Source organism: Berghia stephanieae, chromosome 5, assembly GCF_034508935.2.
Source record: "Berghia stephanieae isolate SIO BIC M18660-M18661 chromosome 5, UCSD_Bste_1.3, whole genome shotgun sequence".
NCBI lineage: Eukaryota > Metazoa > Mollusca > Gastropoda > Nudibranchia > Aeolidiidae > Berghia > Berghia stephanieae.
Window position 1 is genome coordinate 22,850,212 of NC_088364.1, and position 19,360 is coordinate 22,869,571.

Sequence of the window (19,360 nt, forward strand, 5' to 3'; positions counted from 1 at the left end):
CTGTTCTGTACCTTTTGGAGTTTGTCAATTTTCTTGTCAGTAAGGCCCACCAGCAGCGAATTACAATAGTCGAGGCGTGAAAGAATGAGAGCATAGACAACTGCTTTAAGCTGGTCGGATCAGAGAAACCGTTTCATTCTTTTCAATCTGTTTAATTCAAAATTCATGGTCATCTGGTTAATCTGGTGATCCAGACTTAAAGAGTCGTCCAGTACAAAACCAAGATTTTTTATTCTATCTGTTAGGGAGACGTGGCTGTTTAAAATAGACATACTATATATACCAGTCTTCCTGATATAATAGAGTCTACCACATAATAAAATTTCAGTTTTTTCTTCATCAAGTTTTAGTCTATGACTCTGCATCCCTGTGGACGCGTAACACTGTTCCACATGAAGCCACATGCATGCTAGAAGGGACGACAGACTTATACCGCTGCGTATACATGTGATAATTCACTCCATGGGGCTCAATGGCGCGCCCAAGGGGCATAGTGTACAGAATATAGAGCACTGGGACCGGGCCTTGTGGGACACCGAAATTCAATGGTAAATCAATTTACTGCTTGCCATCAATCAAGACAAATTGTGTTCTAGTCCTTAAACCATTGAAAGACGGTGTCACTGATTCCAAAATTCTCGTAAAGACTATTATATAGAATGGTGTGATCTTTTGTGTCGAAAGCTGCTGACAGGCCAAGTAAAGTAAGTATGGAGACTTCCCCTCTATCACAAGACAGTAATAAATCATTGATCATATTCAGTACTGTGATATTCTCTATAAGCAGACTGATATTTCTCAATTAAATTGTTAAACAATAGGTGAGATTTGAACTGTTTTAAAACAATCTTTTCGAGAACCTTAGAAATGAAGGGCAAATTTGATACGAGGCGATGATTTTTTTTAATCATCAGGGTCAAGGTTCGATTTTTTTTTCAGGAGAGGGGGGGGGGGGGGCAGATGCTTTTTTAAGGCTGATAGGTACTATTCCAGAGCTAAGGGATTGGTTAATAATAGAGGCAATTATATCTAAGGTTGAGTCAAGACATTTTAAAAGAAAATTTTGTTGGGATATGATCAAATGAGCAGGACTTAGGAGGAGACGATATTATGATGACATCACGTACTTCAGATGAACTAACTGTTTTTAAAATCAGTAAAAAGAGGGCCTATATATGACATGCTAACAATCACATTTTCTTCAATTTGGCAAGGCTCAATCTTACATCTAATCTTATCAATTTTTTCTTTAAAATAGTTTACAAACACGTCTGGTAAAATATTTCTATCTATGTTGCCTGGCATGACATTCGTTTTTAATTTACCACTAATTTCTGTAACAACATTGAACAGGGATTTAGAGGTGGAACGTGACTTAATTTGACTACTGTATTAAAATCCCTTTTCAGAAATAATTTTGTTTTTCACTTCATTAACACACTGATTATAGATAACACGATCATCTTGGTTGTTTGTTCGAAGCCATCAAACAAACAAACAAACAAACGAACAAACAACAACAAGAGCCCCCCTCCCCCACAAAAAACCCCAACAAAACAAACAAACAAAAGAACAAAAAAAAAACCCCCAAAAAACACAAACAACTCTTGAGTATGGTTATATTTCACATTTAGAGCTGCTATAATTGACTCCAGATAAAAAACTGGTGCATGTATTAGGTGAAATCTTCTCACTTTCAATTCAAATAATTTGAATTTTAGCTATATCTAAAGCACCGTGTGAGTAAAGCTTGGTAAACATGAATCAATTGCTTAATGATTGCGACACATCGCAGGATAAAACACTTCTCAAAACAAACCAAAAAATCTTAAGGCTTACTTTTTAAAATAATCATAGGTAATTTATGAAATGAGCCACAACATCAATTTTTCTAGACAGAAAAAAATCTAGAGTTCATGACAAGTTTTTCAGCACTTTGGACATTGCCATTGCAAGTTGTCTCCATGGTAACGGCTTCATCATGACATTTCAAAATATCCGAAAACAATATCATGAACAATAAAGATGAGTTTTTAAAAAGACCAGTTATTATTCTTTATTTTTAAATAGCTATCTGTGATAATACGATAATGTAGTGGACACGACGAAAAGGATTGTACAGTATTCTTTTTTTTTTCTCTCCAGTGCTGATGACCGTCTATCAGAACAGCGAGAAGCTCTGGTGGTCGTTGACTACGAAGGGAAGTTACTGTGGATGCCCCAAGCAATTCTCAACTCATCATGTTCCTTCGACACATTGTACTTTCCATTTGATCAACAGCGCTGCCATCTCAAGTTTGGATCCTGGAGTTACGATGGCAGCATGCTGGATATTGACTTTATTGGTAAAGTAAATTCTATGATTTAGATAACCAACTCATGTTATACGGGATATGAAAGTGAAATATTTGGAATCAGGCACTTATCTTTAGACAAAATCTGAAAAGGTATGTTTGAATCAAACAGAAAGAAAGAAAGAAAGAAAGAAAGAGAGAGAGAGAGAGAGAGAGAGAGAGAGAGAGAGAGAGAGAGAGAGAGAGAGAGAGAGAGAAAGCGAGAGAGGGAAATCATCCAAAAATGTCAACTTGTTTCAGCTGGGGATGTAACACCATGCCTCCTAATGTGGTCAAACATAAATCCTACTACAAGTGGTATTTTAAGATGTGCATTTCGAAAAATAATAGCCAACGATTTCCAACTAAGCGATACTCTATTGTATCATAAAGACACTTTCCTCCTCCGTCTATTTTTTCCCCAGAATTTTTGCACACCTCCGCCCCCATCCCCCCCCCCCCCCCCCCCCGTCCAAGCTTATTTGCACCCCCCCCCCTCCCCGAAAAAGAAAAAGAAAAAGAAAGGCCTCCCCCCAAAAAATAAACCGTAGTGGTGTTATCGAAATAAGATGGCAATGTAGGCATATCGCCGCCAGAATCTTCACTGACGATGTTACTAAAGGGAATCCTAGAGAGATTACACGAATCCTTATCTTCTATGGATTAGTCAAATTGCGCCCCCCCCCCCCCTTCTTTAGTCAAATTGCGCAATCCCCTTGCATTCCGCCCCCCCCCCCCCCCCGCCCTTTTCTATTGAGGCTTGGCCAAAGGGCCCCCACCCCCCCCCCCCCCCCTCCTTTCTATTACTAACCCCACCCGAAACTGAATGTTGTTTTTGGAGATCATTCACTCCATCACGACGTTTCCAAAGAACACGATGCCTTATTAACCGGACTCATCTTGTCCTAAAGAGGCTAGTGGGATCTACCTGCGGCGCCAATCAGGCGCTTCTGGACACCTGACTTTGTAATGTGCTTTTGCATAGCAGAATTCAAGGCCTACGTATGGGATAGAAGAAGGAACGTCGAGACAGGAGACAATGCATAGAGCACTAGGAACACTATCAAATACCCAAAGAGTAGACCTCAGTTGTGGCGACAATCTAGCTAGTCCTCTTGATGTCTGACGGTCAACAATTACCGGGAACTGGTAAAAGAAATGAGAGGGGAAATACGGAATGAACTATCTTAGATATAAATAATGGGCGGTTCCACAAGTACAAGCCGGATAAATCCTGAAGGTGACTGAAAGTGACGCAATTACAAACAAAACTATGATAAAGTCTATCTGATTGTTAGTATTGATAATCTTGTCATCAGAATTTGTCCACGTTCCTATCCATGTAGTAATATGGCGGGAAGGGCGTTTAATAATAATAATAATAATAATAATAATAATAATAATAATAATAATAATATAATAATAATAATATAATATAATATAATAATAATAATCTTTATTGTCCAAATTAAAGGCAATTCATGTGAGGTAAACAATGCTCAGTTTGGTTCATGGTATGAACATCAACACATTTACAAATACAGACACAGCCATACACGAACATACACGCTTGCACATTGTTTCTACACATGTATACAAAAGAGATGAGCGACAAGTACATACATACAACTCATACATACATACATACATACATACATACATACATACATACATACATACATACATGCAGACATACATACAAACCAGCATACTATCGTATATGCATGCCTACATACATACATACATACATACATACATACATACATACATACATACATACATACATACGTACGTACATACATACATACATACATACATACACACATACACACAGACAGGCAGATAGAACTATAACATATGAATACTTTATGTTCGCAGCAAAAATCAAAATGAACCCGGCCATTTTCACTACGCAGTCCTTTGGAAGGCATGTTTTGTTGTTGTCTTTCCTTGTTCCTATATTAGCATTGAAATCACCCGTAATTATGATGTTGTCTTTTACATGGTCTCAGATTATCATTTCAATCGCATTGTATAATCTATCTCTTACTGTTGAATCTTTTTTGGATGTCCTCGAAGTAGGATGGTGGATGTTGATTATAAGTGTAGGCTTGTTGTTTAGAAAGCATGGGATGGTTTTAAAGCTCAAAACAGATATTCTTTCATTTATAGACCAATATGAGTTTAAATAAGAGACGGTTTTATATGAATGAGACGGCGACCTCGTATTATTTCATCATTGGCCTTGTCTTTGGACTCTTGTATGCTTACTGCAGTGTAATTTGTAAGTAAGTAGATAGATCTAGGTCCTCAATCATGTTGTTGTTCTTACATTTTGAGGAGATGCCGCGAACATTGAATGATGCAATGTTCATTACTAATTAATAATTGCGTCATCAATAGTCGAAAACTACTTCCGTTGACAAGAGACTTAAATAGATGTTACTTCCTTTTTGAAGATATATACATATTATGTCTATTTTAAACAGCCCTGACAGATAGAGCAAAAATCATGGTTTTGTACTGGACGACTCTTTAAGTCTGGAACACCAGATTAACGAGATGGTGAGGACCATGAATTTTGAATTAAACAGATTGCAAAGAATGAAACGGTTTCTCCCATCCAACCAGCTTAAAGCAGTTGTCTATGCTCTCATTCTTTCACTATTGGAATTAGCTGTTGGTGGGCCTTCCTGACAAGAAAGTTGATGACCGATGCATTTACTGAAATGAAATAAAACAATCTCCCTTTGATTAAAAAAAGTTGAGATATTTGTAACTAAACTGTGCGATTTATAATTTTGATTTATCAACAATGAATTTTAGAATAATTTTCATGTCAAAAATATACAAATTGCGTGGGGAGTTCCAATTAGGACCCCCAAAATGGCTCTCTCAGCTCAATTACTTTTATTGGCCAAGAAAAATTGTGATAATAACTGTTGCAAACACCTTCCATCTAAAGTTTTAGATAAAATCTGCTACCGGTCCATTCTTACATTTTATTTGTGTGTTTGGTCTTGATTTATGGGGCCTAGTCTGTCCTAATCCGGACACCCTGTGTTGCAATTGTGACACCCCGTTGTGCCAATTAGGACACCCAATTGTGCCAATTTGGATCCCCCTTTGGGAAATAAGACAACCCATGTTTTGTTTTGTTTACATTATTACCATTACAATACTTGAGTAGCGCTATTTAATATAGATTATACACACAATGACATTAAAAGAGTAAAGGTGCTGTGAATGTTCAGAACATAAAAATAAGTTTAAACAAGTTTCTTAATTATTTTTATATTATAGTTGAATCTAAATCTATAAACTCGATTATTTGTTTATCGAACTATTATTACATAATAAGTCAAAATTGAACTATCAAAGGCAGATGATGGCAGTAGCTGTAATGGTACTGGCAGTAACTGTTGCCGCTCGTTTTATCTTATATTATTTGTTTTTGTTTTTTTTAATCTTAAAAATTTATTTATACAAGTACTTTCCCCATATATAACTAGGACCGGTTTATGTTGATGGTGGGTTCATCATAACCTTTACTGATGAATGTCTCATTTTATTCGAAGGATGAAAAATGAAGAAAACTAGCTCCAGTCTGAAGCAACGGAGAAATTACATTTTACGTTTGATTGAATTTGTTTAATGCAATTGATTTTTTAAAGAGGGAGGGCGGGGGGTGGGGTGGGGTGGGGGGGGGGCGAAGGGGAATATACACTTTAGCCGGGTGTCTGATTTGATACAACTAGTTGTCTGAATTGGGACAGCCGAGTGTCCGGATTAAAACAACTGGGTGTAGAAAACTTTGATTGTTATGTACAGGTCAGAAATGTTACAGATGCTAGTGGAACACAAACGGTGAAAGAGTTTGAGAGAAGAAATCAAGTAATTCTAATTGTTATTTGATTAACTCCAAAGAGCAGGGGCTGTGCCAGACGATTGCAAAATGCAAATGCCAATGCAGTTTTTAAGAAATGTGACCAAGTCGCTATGTTTCAAACTGTTGACTAATTATCAGTCTTACCTCTGTGTTATGTCTCTAGGGAACGATCATATAATGGAATTTATTGAGTTTCATAATATGTTTCACGAGAGCCAACATGTTTTAAAAAATAAACGATCATGCATCATAAAATTATCTATGGTGATGAACGATTTTGCTAAATTTATTGATGACCGAAAAACTTTTGATGTAATTTATTTAGATTTTATAAAAATTATTCGAATGTGTTCCTCACTAATTATTTTTCTTTTTTTCTAAAACGAAATGCTTATGGTATAGTTGGAAGTGTTTTGAATGGAGCAGATTATTTTTTTTATTCGTAATTAGAGGGTTTTGGTAAGAGAATTGGAATCAGAATTTGTCTGAAGTGGGCTTCCTCAAGGTAGTGTATTCGGAACATTTATTTATAATTTACATAAAAAATCTCCCTGGTATTATAGATTCAAATTGTAAAATGGTTGCAGACGATACCAACATTTATTCTTCTACACAAAATTGGCAACTCTTACAGAGTGATCAATGTGTTTAATTTTTATGGTCTAGAGAAAGTTTTGGTAATTAAGTTTAAATGTTTAAAATGTAAATCTTACTTGTCTGTAGAAAATAAATCATTCTTATCTTTACAACGTGAACGTTGCTACTGATTTACTACCTGCCAGTGATGGATAGAAAGGAAATGGATGTGATTTTGATCAACAATTAAACTTCGATGTTTATAATATTCCTAATTATATTGATAGGGCAAACAGGATTATTGGTATTATTCGTAGTTTTTCTTTTATGAAATTATAGAAATCGGTCATTAAACCCATACTTGAAAACGGTCACTGGATATGGAATCCCCGATTCAATTGGCTGTCAAATATTTCAGAAAATTGTATATCCAAACACGGAAACAAAGCTTTTGAGCGAAACTAAAAATATGCCTTTACGAGGAAAGATTAAAATACTTATCCTCCCATCTCTAAAATACAGAAGAAGGAGGGGTGACCTTATGCAGTTACACAAAATTGTCTATAGTTTGATCAAATTGACTACAATACACATTTTAAGTACTTCATGTACTTTCAAGTAAAATTCACAAGCGGAGACAAATTTTATTAAAACACATTCTTCTACAACTATTCGGAGACAAATTTTATTAAAACACATTCTTCTACAACTATTCGACATTTTTAGTATCAGTACAGTTAATGCATAGAACAGTTTAAAATCTATAACCAAAGACTCAAAAAGTGTAAATAATGTCATCCTCGGGGAGCTAAAAATCTTCAATATGAATTTGATGAATAAACTTTTAATTGATATTTTTTTTTGATTGTTTAATATGACAAACAAGTAAAGAAATTTAGATATCAATTTAGGTACTATCATTACCCATGACGTACGTGACATAGAGGATATAAAACAAAGAATAGCAATAGCAAAAAAATGTGTTTCATAAAATGCGTCCAGTTGTGTCAAACCACAACCCATTTTGAATACCAGAATGAAAGAAGTGGAAAGATAATATGTTATAAGTTCCCTTTTATACGGTTTGGACGCTTGACAAAGAATGTACAAGGAGGTTAGAAGAGGCATTTGAGAAGTGGATGCATAGAAGACTGTTGAGGTTATCATGGACAGACAAATGAAGGCGAAGGTGGGAAAAGGAAGAATATTGATAGATAACATCAGAAAGAGTCAGTTTATGGGACATTTGTGGAGAAGAGACGGAATAAAAAAGTTAGTAACATCTGGGATAATCAAAAGAAAGAGATCTAGATAAAGACAGTGAATCACAAATTGAAATAATATGCTAAGAATAACCAAAAGTGATTTTATAAGTAAGCAGACTTCATGCTCACCTCAGAGGATCGTGATATGTGGAGACAGCTGACCGGCAACGTGCTCACTAGTACAACCACGATGGATGATGTTAATGCAAATGATGATCATTTTTTGATCATATCAGGGAATTTTTTACCCCAACCTTTCTTTTTTCCCCACAGTGTATTTAGAGGCCTTTGGTCTAAGTTATTCTTTCTATTTCTATAATGATATTATGTTTTTAATAAGAATAATGATAATAATAAAACTAGTAATAATGATACTAATAATGATGATAAAAATGATAATAATAATATTAGTAGTAAGAATAACATTATTATTATTATTATTAATAATGATGATAATAACTAATAATGATAATAATAATACTATTATAATAATAATGTAATAATAATAATAATAATAATAATAATAATATAATAATAATAATAATAATAATAATAATAATAATAATAATAATAATAATAATAATAATGATAATAATAATAATAATAATAATAATAATAATAATAATAATAATAATAATAATAATAATAATAAATAATAATAATAATAATAATAATGATGATGATGATGATGATAATAATAATAGTACTAATGCTGCTATGTGAACTTGTGGAATGACACTCACATTCAGATCCTGGGTTCGAGCCTCGCTCTGCACATAGTTGAGTTCTCGAAAAAAAAAAACGCTCTACCGTACTCGGGTGTAAAATGAGGACCTGGTCGTAAACAGCGTTGTCTCTGTCTGAAAAAAAAATGTAATATCGACTAACAGGCGTCATGTCTTGTTCAACATGTTACGCGTTGTTGTTGCTCTTGGACCTTTTGTAAAGTGCTTTGAGCACGTCTAGTAGATTTTGCTCTATAGAAAAGCTCAAGTCTAAAAAGATAATAATGATGATAATAATAGTAATAAGCCAGATCTTATCTTCTTACAGACGGGCACACTAAAATGGACACGGAGGATTACATGAGATCCAACGAATGGGATGTGATCGAGAATGCAGCCATGAGAAATGTTAGATATTATAACTGTTGTTCAGAACCATTTCTGGACCTTACATTCACGTATGTATTCAGATTTTAACTATGTCTCATATTCTTTAGATTCTTTTTGCCCACCAAGTTTAATTTTTTTTATTGAAATAAGAAGTGAGAACACCAAAGGCAAACAGGTCAAATTAAATAATATTGAGATAAAATGCAACACAATGTAAGGTGAGTTACTTCAAGTCTAAAATTCTTCGCTTTCTATAATTGTATTGCAATCTCTATGTTATTTTTAGTTGAAATCATTACTATTTCTTTATTTGTTTATGGCAATTTGCCAATAGAAATACAAAAATACAACCATTCAAAAAATCTACAAGGGGAAGGTCGTTGATAACTCCGAGGTCAAGAGATAGGCCACGGGTATTCTCAGTTGCATTTTATTAAATTCAACAACTTCTAACCTTTAGCAAACGAGATAAACCACTCTTCTATTCATTTCTATCATGATATTGTAAAAGAGACACCGCTTTCACGGGCTCTTGCAAATTCAATGTACTTTATATTCGAGGGTTTTAAAAGTACTGATCAATGCATATCAATGGAAAATGAAGCCGTTGAAAATTTGGTGCATCTTGTTATTATCGGCCATTTTCACACAACGTATGAAATAACAATTTCGAGCATTTGTTCATGTTACCTTAAGTAGTATAATTAGTCCTTTCATCAATATTTGCTGGGACTATAAAACGAGTTATCCCTTCCATTATTGCAGTCAGTTGACAACATTTGACATGATGAATGCCTGTAACTGGTAAGAACCGTGGTTGATTTTCCTTGAAGAGTTGATGTGTTGCATCACTTAATGTTCAATATTCCTGTTTTCAAATAATTTTATAAACAGCTTTGATGCTGTTTGTTTCATTGGACTACAAGAAAACCAATGAGAGAGTACATCGCATTAGATGAAGTCATAAGATGTGAAGTGCTAATGATGAGACAGATTCGGACTAAAAAAGCAGAACTTCACTTCTCTAGAGTCTGGAATTGGATGTCCCCAACAAACTGAAAAGGAGGGGGCGTTCTTGTTTTTGATGAAGATGATTTAGTTGCAGTCAGCAAGCCGTCAACAGGGAAGATTGGCGTGTCATTTCAAGTCGACCTCAACCCATGAGATGACACTGGAAGAAGAAGAAGATTTAGTTGGATGGGAGGAATGTAGGGAGGTATTTCACGCTTTCATAACTAGAGCAATTTATCCCAATTCAAATCATGACTTTTCTCGCGTGTGAAAGAGAGACATGTAGTCGCATCCATACCTTGGCTTTGAGTTTGCATCATGGTCTCGAGTCTACACGTCTGTCAACTAGAAGTAAACTTTTGCGCGTCCAAAATTTCTTGAAAACACGTAGCAAGTATCTGCATCAATAATTTCGTTTAGAAATTGACTTTGGGCTCGAAGACTAGCATGTCTTGGAAGGACTCGCAGTCGATGCATATGTAATTTATGAGACTAGACCCAGCCCTAGTAAGCGCGTATAGTGAAGACTACTAAATTTGATTCTTCTGAAAGACAACTAGGATTCAAGTCTCAGACTAAATTTGATCCTTAGTCACCCCCATAGACCTTGGCCTATCGCCTTATCCCGTGACTGCGTACCAGGACATCTAGAGCTTCGATTTAGAAGAAAAATACGATAAAAAAGAATGAGAATAAAAATTCTTTAAAAAACGACTTCGATCAGGAGATTTACGCGTTGTTATGAAAACTATTTTGCTGATATTAAAGCAAGATCGTTTAGATGATAAAAATACAGGGGAATGACAACTTATTTCGCTGGAATAATTGTCATTGGTCAAAAGGTGGAGATTGTGGTGTTAATCTGAAACCCACTTTTGTTCTTCGTTTGTATATGTGTTTGTGTATATATATATATATATATATATATATATATATATATATATATATATATATATATATATATATAATGTGTGTGTGTGTGTGTGTGTATTCGTGTATGTGTGTTTACAGGTGTAGAAACAATTCTGATTGAGTGTCAATGTCAAAGTGAAGTCAAAACAAAAGTACATACATTCTGTCATCATGTGGTTTAATTTATGAATCATTTCAAGATTTTTTGTTAGAAAAGTATGATGACTCCTTTTCCTGCCTAAATCAGATCTTCTATCTGGTATGAAAACGCTTATCTGGCCTTGGTCAAAAATAAGCTCATAAAAACCTATTTTTGTAGTCATTTGTTTTCAGAGCTTTAGACCGGAAAGTCATTTATTGAGCTAGTAAATTATTAAAACTAGTAACACTGCATAGGCACGGACCCGTGAGTTAATTTGATTGGCACACTGAAGCGCAACTTCCTTGCCGAGATGTAATACATAAAGAAGTATAAAATGAAGACATATAGGCTTCCAAGCAACAACATCAAGTGATGAAAATAGGGTGTAAAAATGTGTAGATATCACAGAAAAAGGGTTTTGGAAATTTTGTTCTTATAACTATGAAATCCAAAGGATTTGAGTTAATACTTTCAGACTCAATTTAAAACAAAGTTTCATCCAATCACATACGATGAATTAATAAAATCTGCCAATATGCATCCACCGGATTCATAATGAGATTTGCATTCCTTCATCAGAGGGTAGGGGTAGAGTTTAAGGTTGTAATCCATTGCACTCAAAACCGCCTTGTCTGAATGGAAGCCATTGCAATTTCAAACACATAAAATCTGTTTACTCAATTGCATAAATAATCCTATCCTATCGGTTTATGCCCCTCGGCTAGATTAGTTCCGGGTGCATTGCGCCTTTTTATGAAGACATTCTATCATAAAAATCCCACGAGTCCACGGTTTCCGATAGCAAATATAACATTATTATTCATGAATACATACATATCAGCCAATGATATCGACTGTACTCATCTGCTGTTTTCCAAATAAAATAAACGTGTTATTTATTCGAGGCTGTAGAGAGGTGAAATAATGTCACATGTGTGTATAGAGCCTAGTAAACAGGGTTATCAGTTACTCGATGTATTTCAAATTGATACCTATATTATTTTTAACTTGGAGATACCGTGAAAAATTGAATCAGTGCTGTAAACCCATTGCAACCCACTATAACCCATGGTTACCTTTTTATGAAAATATACTTATATTTTTTATTTCCAAAAAAAAAAAGTAATAGGGTATTTAACTTTCACAGGTTAAGGGAAATCGCTGGTGAGGTTACAATAATCTTAGAAAAAATATCAAACATGATTTAACACAAGGTGATTTATGTATCTCAATTCATTTTTATAACTTTTCTTTTTGGAATCAACCTTTCTTTGAAAATAGTCTATATGTTGTGATAAAGATTAATCATATGATATGATTATCATATCAAAAAGCGACATATTTTTAAAGGTGGTATTTTAAACAAATTACAATAGAATTAAAGAAAGAATCAGTTTGATGTCAAAGGTGTGTTATGGACTATTATGGGTGATATATCTTATGGTAATGAACAAAATATATTGCAAATTTACTCACAATTTTAAAACATGAGGCAAGAAAATTGTAATTTGATACCACTTAATATAACAATTTTTGATAATTTTATTTTAAAAAGTAGATAGAGGTAAATTGATAATTCATTTGAAATACTATTTTTGTGTTCAAGTTCTTGGGTGAGGGACGGGGGTCGGGGGTCGGGTGAGGGGAGCAGTTGGCATGGCGTTACCGTCTTTGCGTTGCATCCAGAAGTATGACGCTGAAATCCACGCGGCAATGTGCAGCCTTGAACAAGCAACTTCGCTTTAGCTCACTTTGCCGTGCTGCACTTGGGCTTATGGAATTTAACAGTCTTCCCTAGGAATAGACTTTAAAGACCAAATTTCCCATGGGGATGTCGTATCAAGAGAATTTATTCACCGACGTATTCTGATTCCGACCCTCGGCCCCTCTTATAGATTGTCATAATTTTAACTCTCGTAGATTATAACTAGCTATGTCAGTTTATGTAACTCAATCCCCTATCTCCTTAACGGGTTTTACAATTATTTCCCCACTTACTGTGGCCATATTTCAGGCTAGGAATGAAGAGACGAGTAGCTTTCTACACATTTATTCTCATTCTTCCATGTGGATTGCTGTCGTTATTGACACTTGTTATCTTCTGGGTACCCCCAGAATCACCAGCCAAGCTGCAACTGGGTAAGTTAAATTGAATGTAGATTTATAATTATAAAAACGGACTGAACCAAGACAGATGCACAATTGAAGAACTTTTCAGGCACCATTCCTTTATTCTAGGGAACCAGAAATTAGTACAAAAAATAGGGCGTCATAAAAATGAGAAAATGACAAAATATTTCTTCAGTTATTTGTTGCAATATCAAAATGTTTGGTTAATTCGTCTGCTCACGACCTTTATCGCTTATTCTAAATTATTGACCTAAATGATAGTGGGAAAGTTGTGGCCAGAAAAAGCAGACAAAAAAAAATAGGTTACAAGACAAAATTATTTCAATAAGTCAGTCTGTCTCGACTGTTGTTGAACCTGATTACCGTCAGAAGAGCTACATTAGATGTTGCGATATATTTGGGATGGAGACATTAGAGAACGTTCCATTTTCATTAAAAAAATATGAAAGTGAATATTTGGGAGCTGGTATAGATAAAGATTTAATCGCCCCAACGAAAGTGTAACTTTTACTGATTTGATCGATAGTGCCTCAATTTTTGACACAATACAAAACGGCTTAGTATAGTTGTGAGGAAATAATATATTGAAACACGTTTGACGCACTTATCAAGTGAGTGACCTCCCCTTTTACTCACGACAATGGCTTTGATGCGAATGGGAAAAGGGATTGATGATATTTTGAAGAAAATAAGATATTAGTGATTCTTACTTGTATGCCCAGCCCAAAGTAATCCGACAGCTATAACAATCAAGAGAGGAATGAATCAATTCAAGAGTGTTTACCTGAAAATGTTCAGGATTTGAGAGTTGAAAAGCTTTATCTCAACTAGTATAATGGAATGGAATATCAGTGAATGAATTAAACGCATTGTATCAAAGGCCGACCGCCCAAAATTAAATAAAACATGGTGCGCAAAGCTCATATGTACACTTCAGAGTTTTGATCAGCAGACCATCGATATTCCATCACTTGCCCCATGTCGCGTTTTCATCTTTTGCTTTTCGACAAATTCATCAGTGACTTGGTGCAAACGGTGCTCTGATTTGATTTAAATAAAAAAATCAGAACACATCAATTTAAAAAAATATGCATGCTGATGACTCACTTCATAACTGGACATTCCGTCAATATGACAGTACCTTAACACAACTTATGTCAATAATAGGCTATTAATATACATTAAAATATGGGCCGCGTGTGACAATATTGGAGTTTTTTAAATGTATTTGGACAGATGATAACCATTTTCAACTGAAGTCCGAGGAATATAAGCAAATTATAGGCCTAAATGTCAACTAATTGCTTTCTTTTGATAGGTTTAGTACTCAAGAACATTATATCAAAAGTTTACCAAAATCGAAGGGTACCATCATCGATTTTTTAAGGTAAAAAAAGGTCAAATATGCAAGTTATGTCAACATTTTACAAATCCATGTCTTTTCATTATTATTTTTTAACTACTGTCTTTTATATTGTGTTTAAGTTTTAATTCTACCCATGGGATATTTATACATCGACATTTTAAAAAGTGAAAAGAGGGATTCGAGAAGATTGACAAGCGTTTTCTCAATTCAGTGGCGTTCTATTGTCACTCCATGTAATATAAGTTCAATATCAAAAGAGGATATAAAATTTCTTTAATGTTATAATATTTTTCTGGGATACGTAAGGGTTTCAAGGACATTAAACTAAAAGTTTACTAAAATCGAACAGTATTATCAGCTATTTTTTTTGGTCAAAAGGTCAAATATGCAAATTATATCAACATATTTTCAAATCAATTTATTTTTCGTGTATGCTAAACATAAAGTCTCCTTTACGGTAATGAAAATTCAAGTCAGAGCATTTGATAATTTTTGAGTTATGGCAATTTTAGACAAATGTAAAGAAGGATTTTTAGAATTTTGACCAGCAATTTCTTGATTTTCTTGAGTGATTTTGGAATTCCATTATAATTCGACACTAATGGGCATTGTTTGAAACATATTAATAAAAGATAATGGAATTGAAATGTTTGGGCTTAATTTGCATTATGACATTTTGACCTTTAAAATTCGATGATAGTACCCTTCGACCTTGGTAAACTTTTGGTATAATGATCCTGAGTACTTAACCTATCCGAAAAATGTATTGCAACCTTAGAAAGCAATTAGTTGACTTTTAAATGCTAAGTGCCTCGGTCTATTATTTTTGAGTGATGATGATCTTTGAACAGCTTATAATCCTCGCCTCTTTAGGTCGTTGTGGTTGCATTATAGCAAAAGTAGTTTCATAAGGCACACGGTTACAAATCAGAATTTCCCTTTTTATGATGCAATTGGAATCCGCTGCCATTTTTTCATTTGAACATTGTTTTTATGCATATAGGGAAAATAATATTTTTCAAGGACTATTCCCTATATTTCTATCTTTTAGAATGGTTTTCCTACTTGAGGTAAAATAACTCAGTATACTTAGCATAATAATAAAAACAAGATTAACAAAGCAGACTGTAAGAAAGTTTATAAAATACGCGGGCGTAGATTAGATTCCAAGTTAAGTTTGTTTACGTTCTTCATTCATCCGGCGTGGCGATGGGGTAGACCATACTAACTTGTTTGTTTGGATGATGGTCGGGTATGTGTGTGGCCAACTGATAAAAGGATAGAACCAAAGAGGTCTGGAAATTACAGCGTAAGGGAGGGAATCAGGGTTGGTCACTTCCAAGTCGCATAATTCATTTAAGTAAGATAAATGGATTCCCCCCCCCCCCCCCCCCCCCCCCTTATTTCTGTTACACGAAAAACAGTAGACGATTGGTGGGCTGGTTCTATGTTAGGATTCATCGATAAAATTGATGATCTCTGCCGCCTCAACGCCCCTTACCCCCCCCCCCCCCCTGCGCCCGCCCTCTCTCTCTCTCTCTCTCTCTCTCTCTCTCTCTCCTATATATTATATATAATATATATATATATAAGAGGTACACATACATACATACATACATACATACATACATACATACATACATACATACATACATACATACATACATACATACATACATACATACATACATACATACATACATACATACATACATACATACATACATACACACACACACCTATATATATATATATATATATAAATGCGTGTGTGTATGCATGTGTGTAAGTGTGTTTGTTCATATCTACAAACAAACATACACAAACACACACAAATAAAGTTCATTCTTTTTTAACAGCATTCCCTTTAATAATAATAATAATAATAATAATAATAATAATAATAATAATAATAATAAAAATAATAATAATAAGAATAATAATAATAATAATAATAATAATAATAATAATAATAATAAATGTAATAATTATAATTATAATGATGATAATGATCATAATAATAATAATAATAATAATAATAATAATAATAATAATAATAATAATAATAATAATAATAATAATAATAATAATAATAAAATAATTTTGAAAATATAATAATAATAATAATAATAATAATAATAATAATAATAATAATAATAATAATAATAATAATAATAATAATAATAATAATAATAATAATAATGATATAATAATAATAATAATATACTTTATTCATCCAAAAAAAAAATTGAAATTTCTTTCTTTCTATAACTTTTCGAGTAAAAGCACATTCATCTGATGATAGAAATGATTGCCCTTGCTATCTGACATAGAAGCAAATTTTATTCTGACAAGATCTTATCAATGATGCAGAATAGAATGATAAAAATAAAGACGATTACTAAATGATAATGTGATCTCGCTCCTACCTTTTATCCAACTTGATCTTTACAGATTTGGCTCGATGGTACTCTATATCATTACCATTGATTCTACCTCAGGTTCCATTGAAGCCTTAGCTCATCGTAGTTAGCTTTCTATTTTTTTTTAATGAACTTTTATATAGCGCAATATCCACTTAAAGCGCTCAAAGCGCTTTACAAGGGGTCACTGGCCAACAGCAACACTTCACATTTAGGACGGGACATGACGCCTGTGAGGGAATATTACAACGCTGTTAACGGCCAGGTACTCATTTTACACCTGAGTACGGTGAGAGACTGTGAGTAAAGAGCCTTTTCCAAGGACTCCACTATGCACCGAGTGAGGCTCAAACCCAGGACTTTCCGATTCGAAAGTGAGTGGCATACCACTAGACCACATAGCCTCATTCTATTAGAACCGTTTGGTATGCAATAAATACATATAAATGATGAGATAAATTATAATTTTGACGATGTAGCAGTGTACATATTAAAGGATCAACACAGAGCTCGTTTAGTATGGAGATTGGATAACCCCCCCCCCCCCCCCCCCCCCCCCCCACCCTAAACGAATGATAGGCCACTCAATGATCGGTGCTCGAATTTAATCGATGACCCGTTGACGTACTGGTTACTTAAATGTACTCTCGTTCACCAAATCTTCGCCAAATTTTGATGTCTATGGTGATGGTTTTTGGTCTTGTATTTCTCTACGGTAGAATAAAGATAATGAAAATAATCGTTGTCCATAGAAATATAGAGGAAATGCTTTACACTCAGTTTCAATTTACCGTTTTGACTCTGAATTTTATCGTTCTTCGGGAGATCAGTATTTTTAAAAAAGATAACGCTTATTAATTCCAATGGGAATTTATTTACTCATACGAAAATAAATAATGTGCATTTTGAAGTGCATTTTAATGGCTTTCCCCTTCTCGTGTGCCAAAATATCACACATTTTTTCAAGCTCCGAAAACAACTCCACAATATGCATCCATTATAAAAATTCACGATATAAGACTTAAGAGCCTATAAAACTTCATAAGTTTGAGAAAGCAATTAAAAACAAACCAGTTGGTAAATGGAAATATTGATTTTATATGAATAAATACTAAATGACTTAAAATGAATGATATTGCCACAACACCCACAAAAGGACTTCTTGATTAAAAACGACGATGAACTTTCACGTCTCTGAACATTGTCGAGTAACACATTATCGGTGTTATGATTGGTGGATATGATCGATAAATTATGGCCCGGGGGGTTTTCAGCCTTGATGATCGCTTTTTCATATTATGGCCCAAACCCCCCCCCCCCCGGGTACCTTACCGCAACCCAAAAGAGAAAAAAGAATATCTTAAATTTAAATCTCTTTAAAAAAACCCCTTTTTTAAAAAAATTTATTTTACACCAGCCCCAGTAACTTGTAAATATTTTTTAGCGTTAAAAAAATTTTTTTCAAAGGTTATTTTTTATTGTTCATAAAGTAATTTTATATAATATGAAGAGAGGTTTTGGGTTTTGGAAAACGTTTAAACGTTCAAAATTTATTATTATTTTTAAATTTTAATTCCACTTGACTTATGGAATGGTTATGAAATATTTACAGAATTTTATTTTGTAACTATATATAATATAGGTGTCTGTAAGAAAATTTAAAATTTGGGGTTCCATGGGCTTTCTGGTGGAATGTACAAAGCATTATAAAGTGCTTTAAGCATATTGAAACCACGGAAATGCGCTTTAAAAACTATTATTTTATTGTATTCTAAAATCTATTTGCAAATGATGGCCAAATCCTTTTAATATTTTCAATTGAAAGTGAGGCAATAATCCAATGTTTCCCTATCATTGAAAGACATTGTGCTATTCTCCAGGCATGAATATTTTCTTGGCATTCTTTGTGTTGTTGCTTTTATTGGCTGATTACACACCGAGGGCTGCCATCTCCATCCCTTTAATAGGTAAGTAAATTACTCCAGGAGTCGAACACGTCTTTAAATAAATATACTATTTTTGACAAGTGATGGAGGAATAACATGCTTGCTTAACAACATTGGGTTAATAACGCTACCCTATCCCGATGTTTTAAAATGGGTAAGGTGGGGGGCCCTGTAAGAGTGCTAGAACAGAAAATGATAGTCCATTTTCATTGCCATTGAGAAACACACTGGCTTCCTAATCAGTGGGTTAGG

The 19,360-nt window shown here is 34.0% G+C and overlaps 1 protein-coding gene across 1 annotated transcript in view; it reads left to right on the forward strand.

The window, feature by feature from the left end:
• LOC144972611 (neuronal acetylcholine receptor subunit alpha-2-like) overlaps nucleotides 1-19,137 on the forward strand; it is a 107,983-nt gene extending 88,846 nt beyond the window's left edge. Inside the window, exons 5-8 of the mRNA XM_078914043.1 lie at nucleotides 2,146-2,345; nucleotides 9,117-9,246; nucleotides 13,258-13,382; nucleotides 19,043-19,137. Coding sequence (XP_078770169.1) covers nucleotides 2,146-2,345; nucleotides 9,117-9,246; nucleotides 13,258-13,382; nucleotides 19,043-19,137 — 550 coding nt within the window. The remainder of the gene's footprint in view (nucleotides 1-2,145; nucleotides 2,346-9,116; nucleotides 9,247-13,257; nucleotides 13,383-19,042) is intronic.
• Nucleotides 19,138-19,360: the final 223 nt, after the last annotated feature.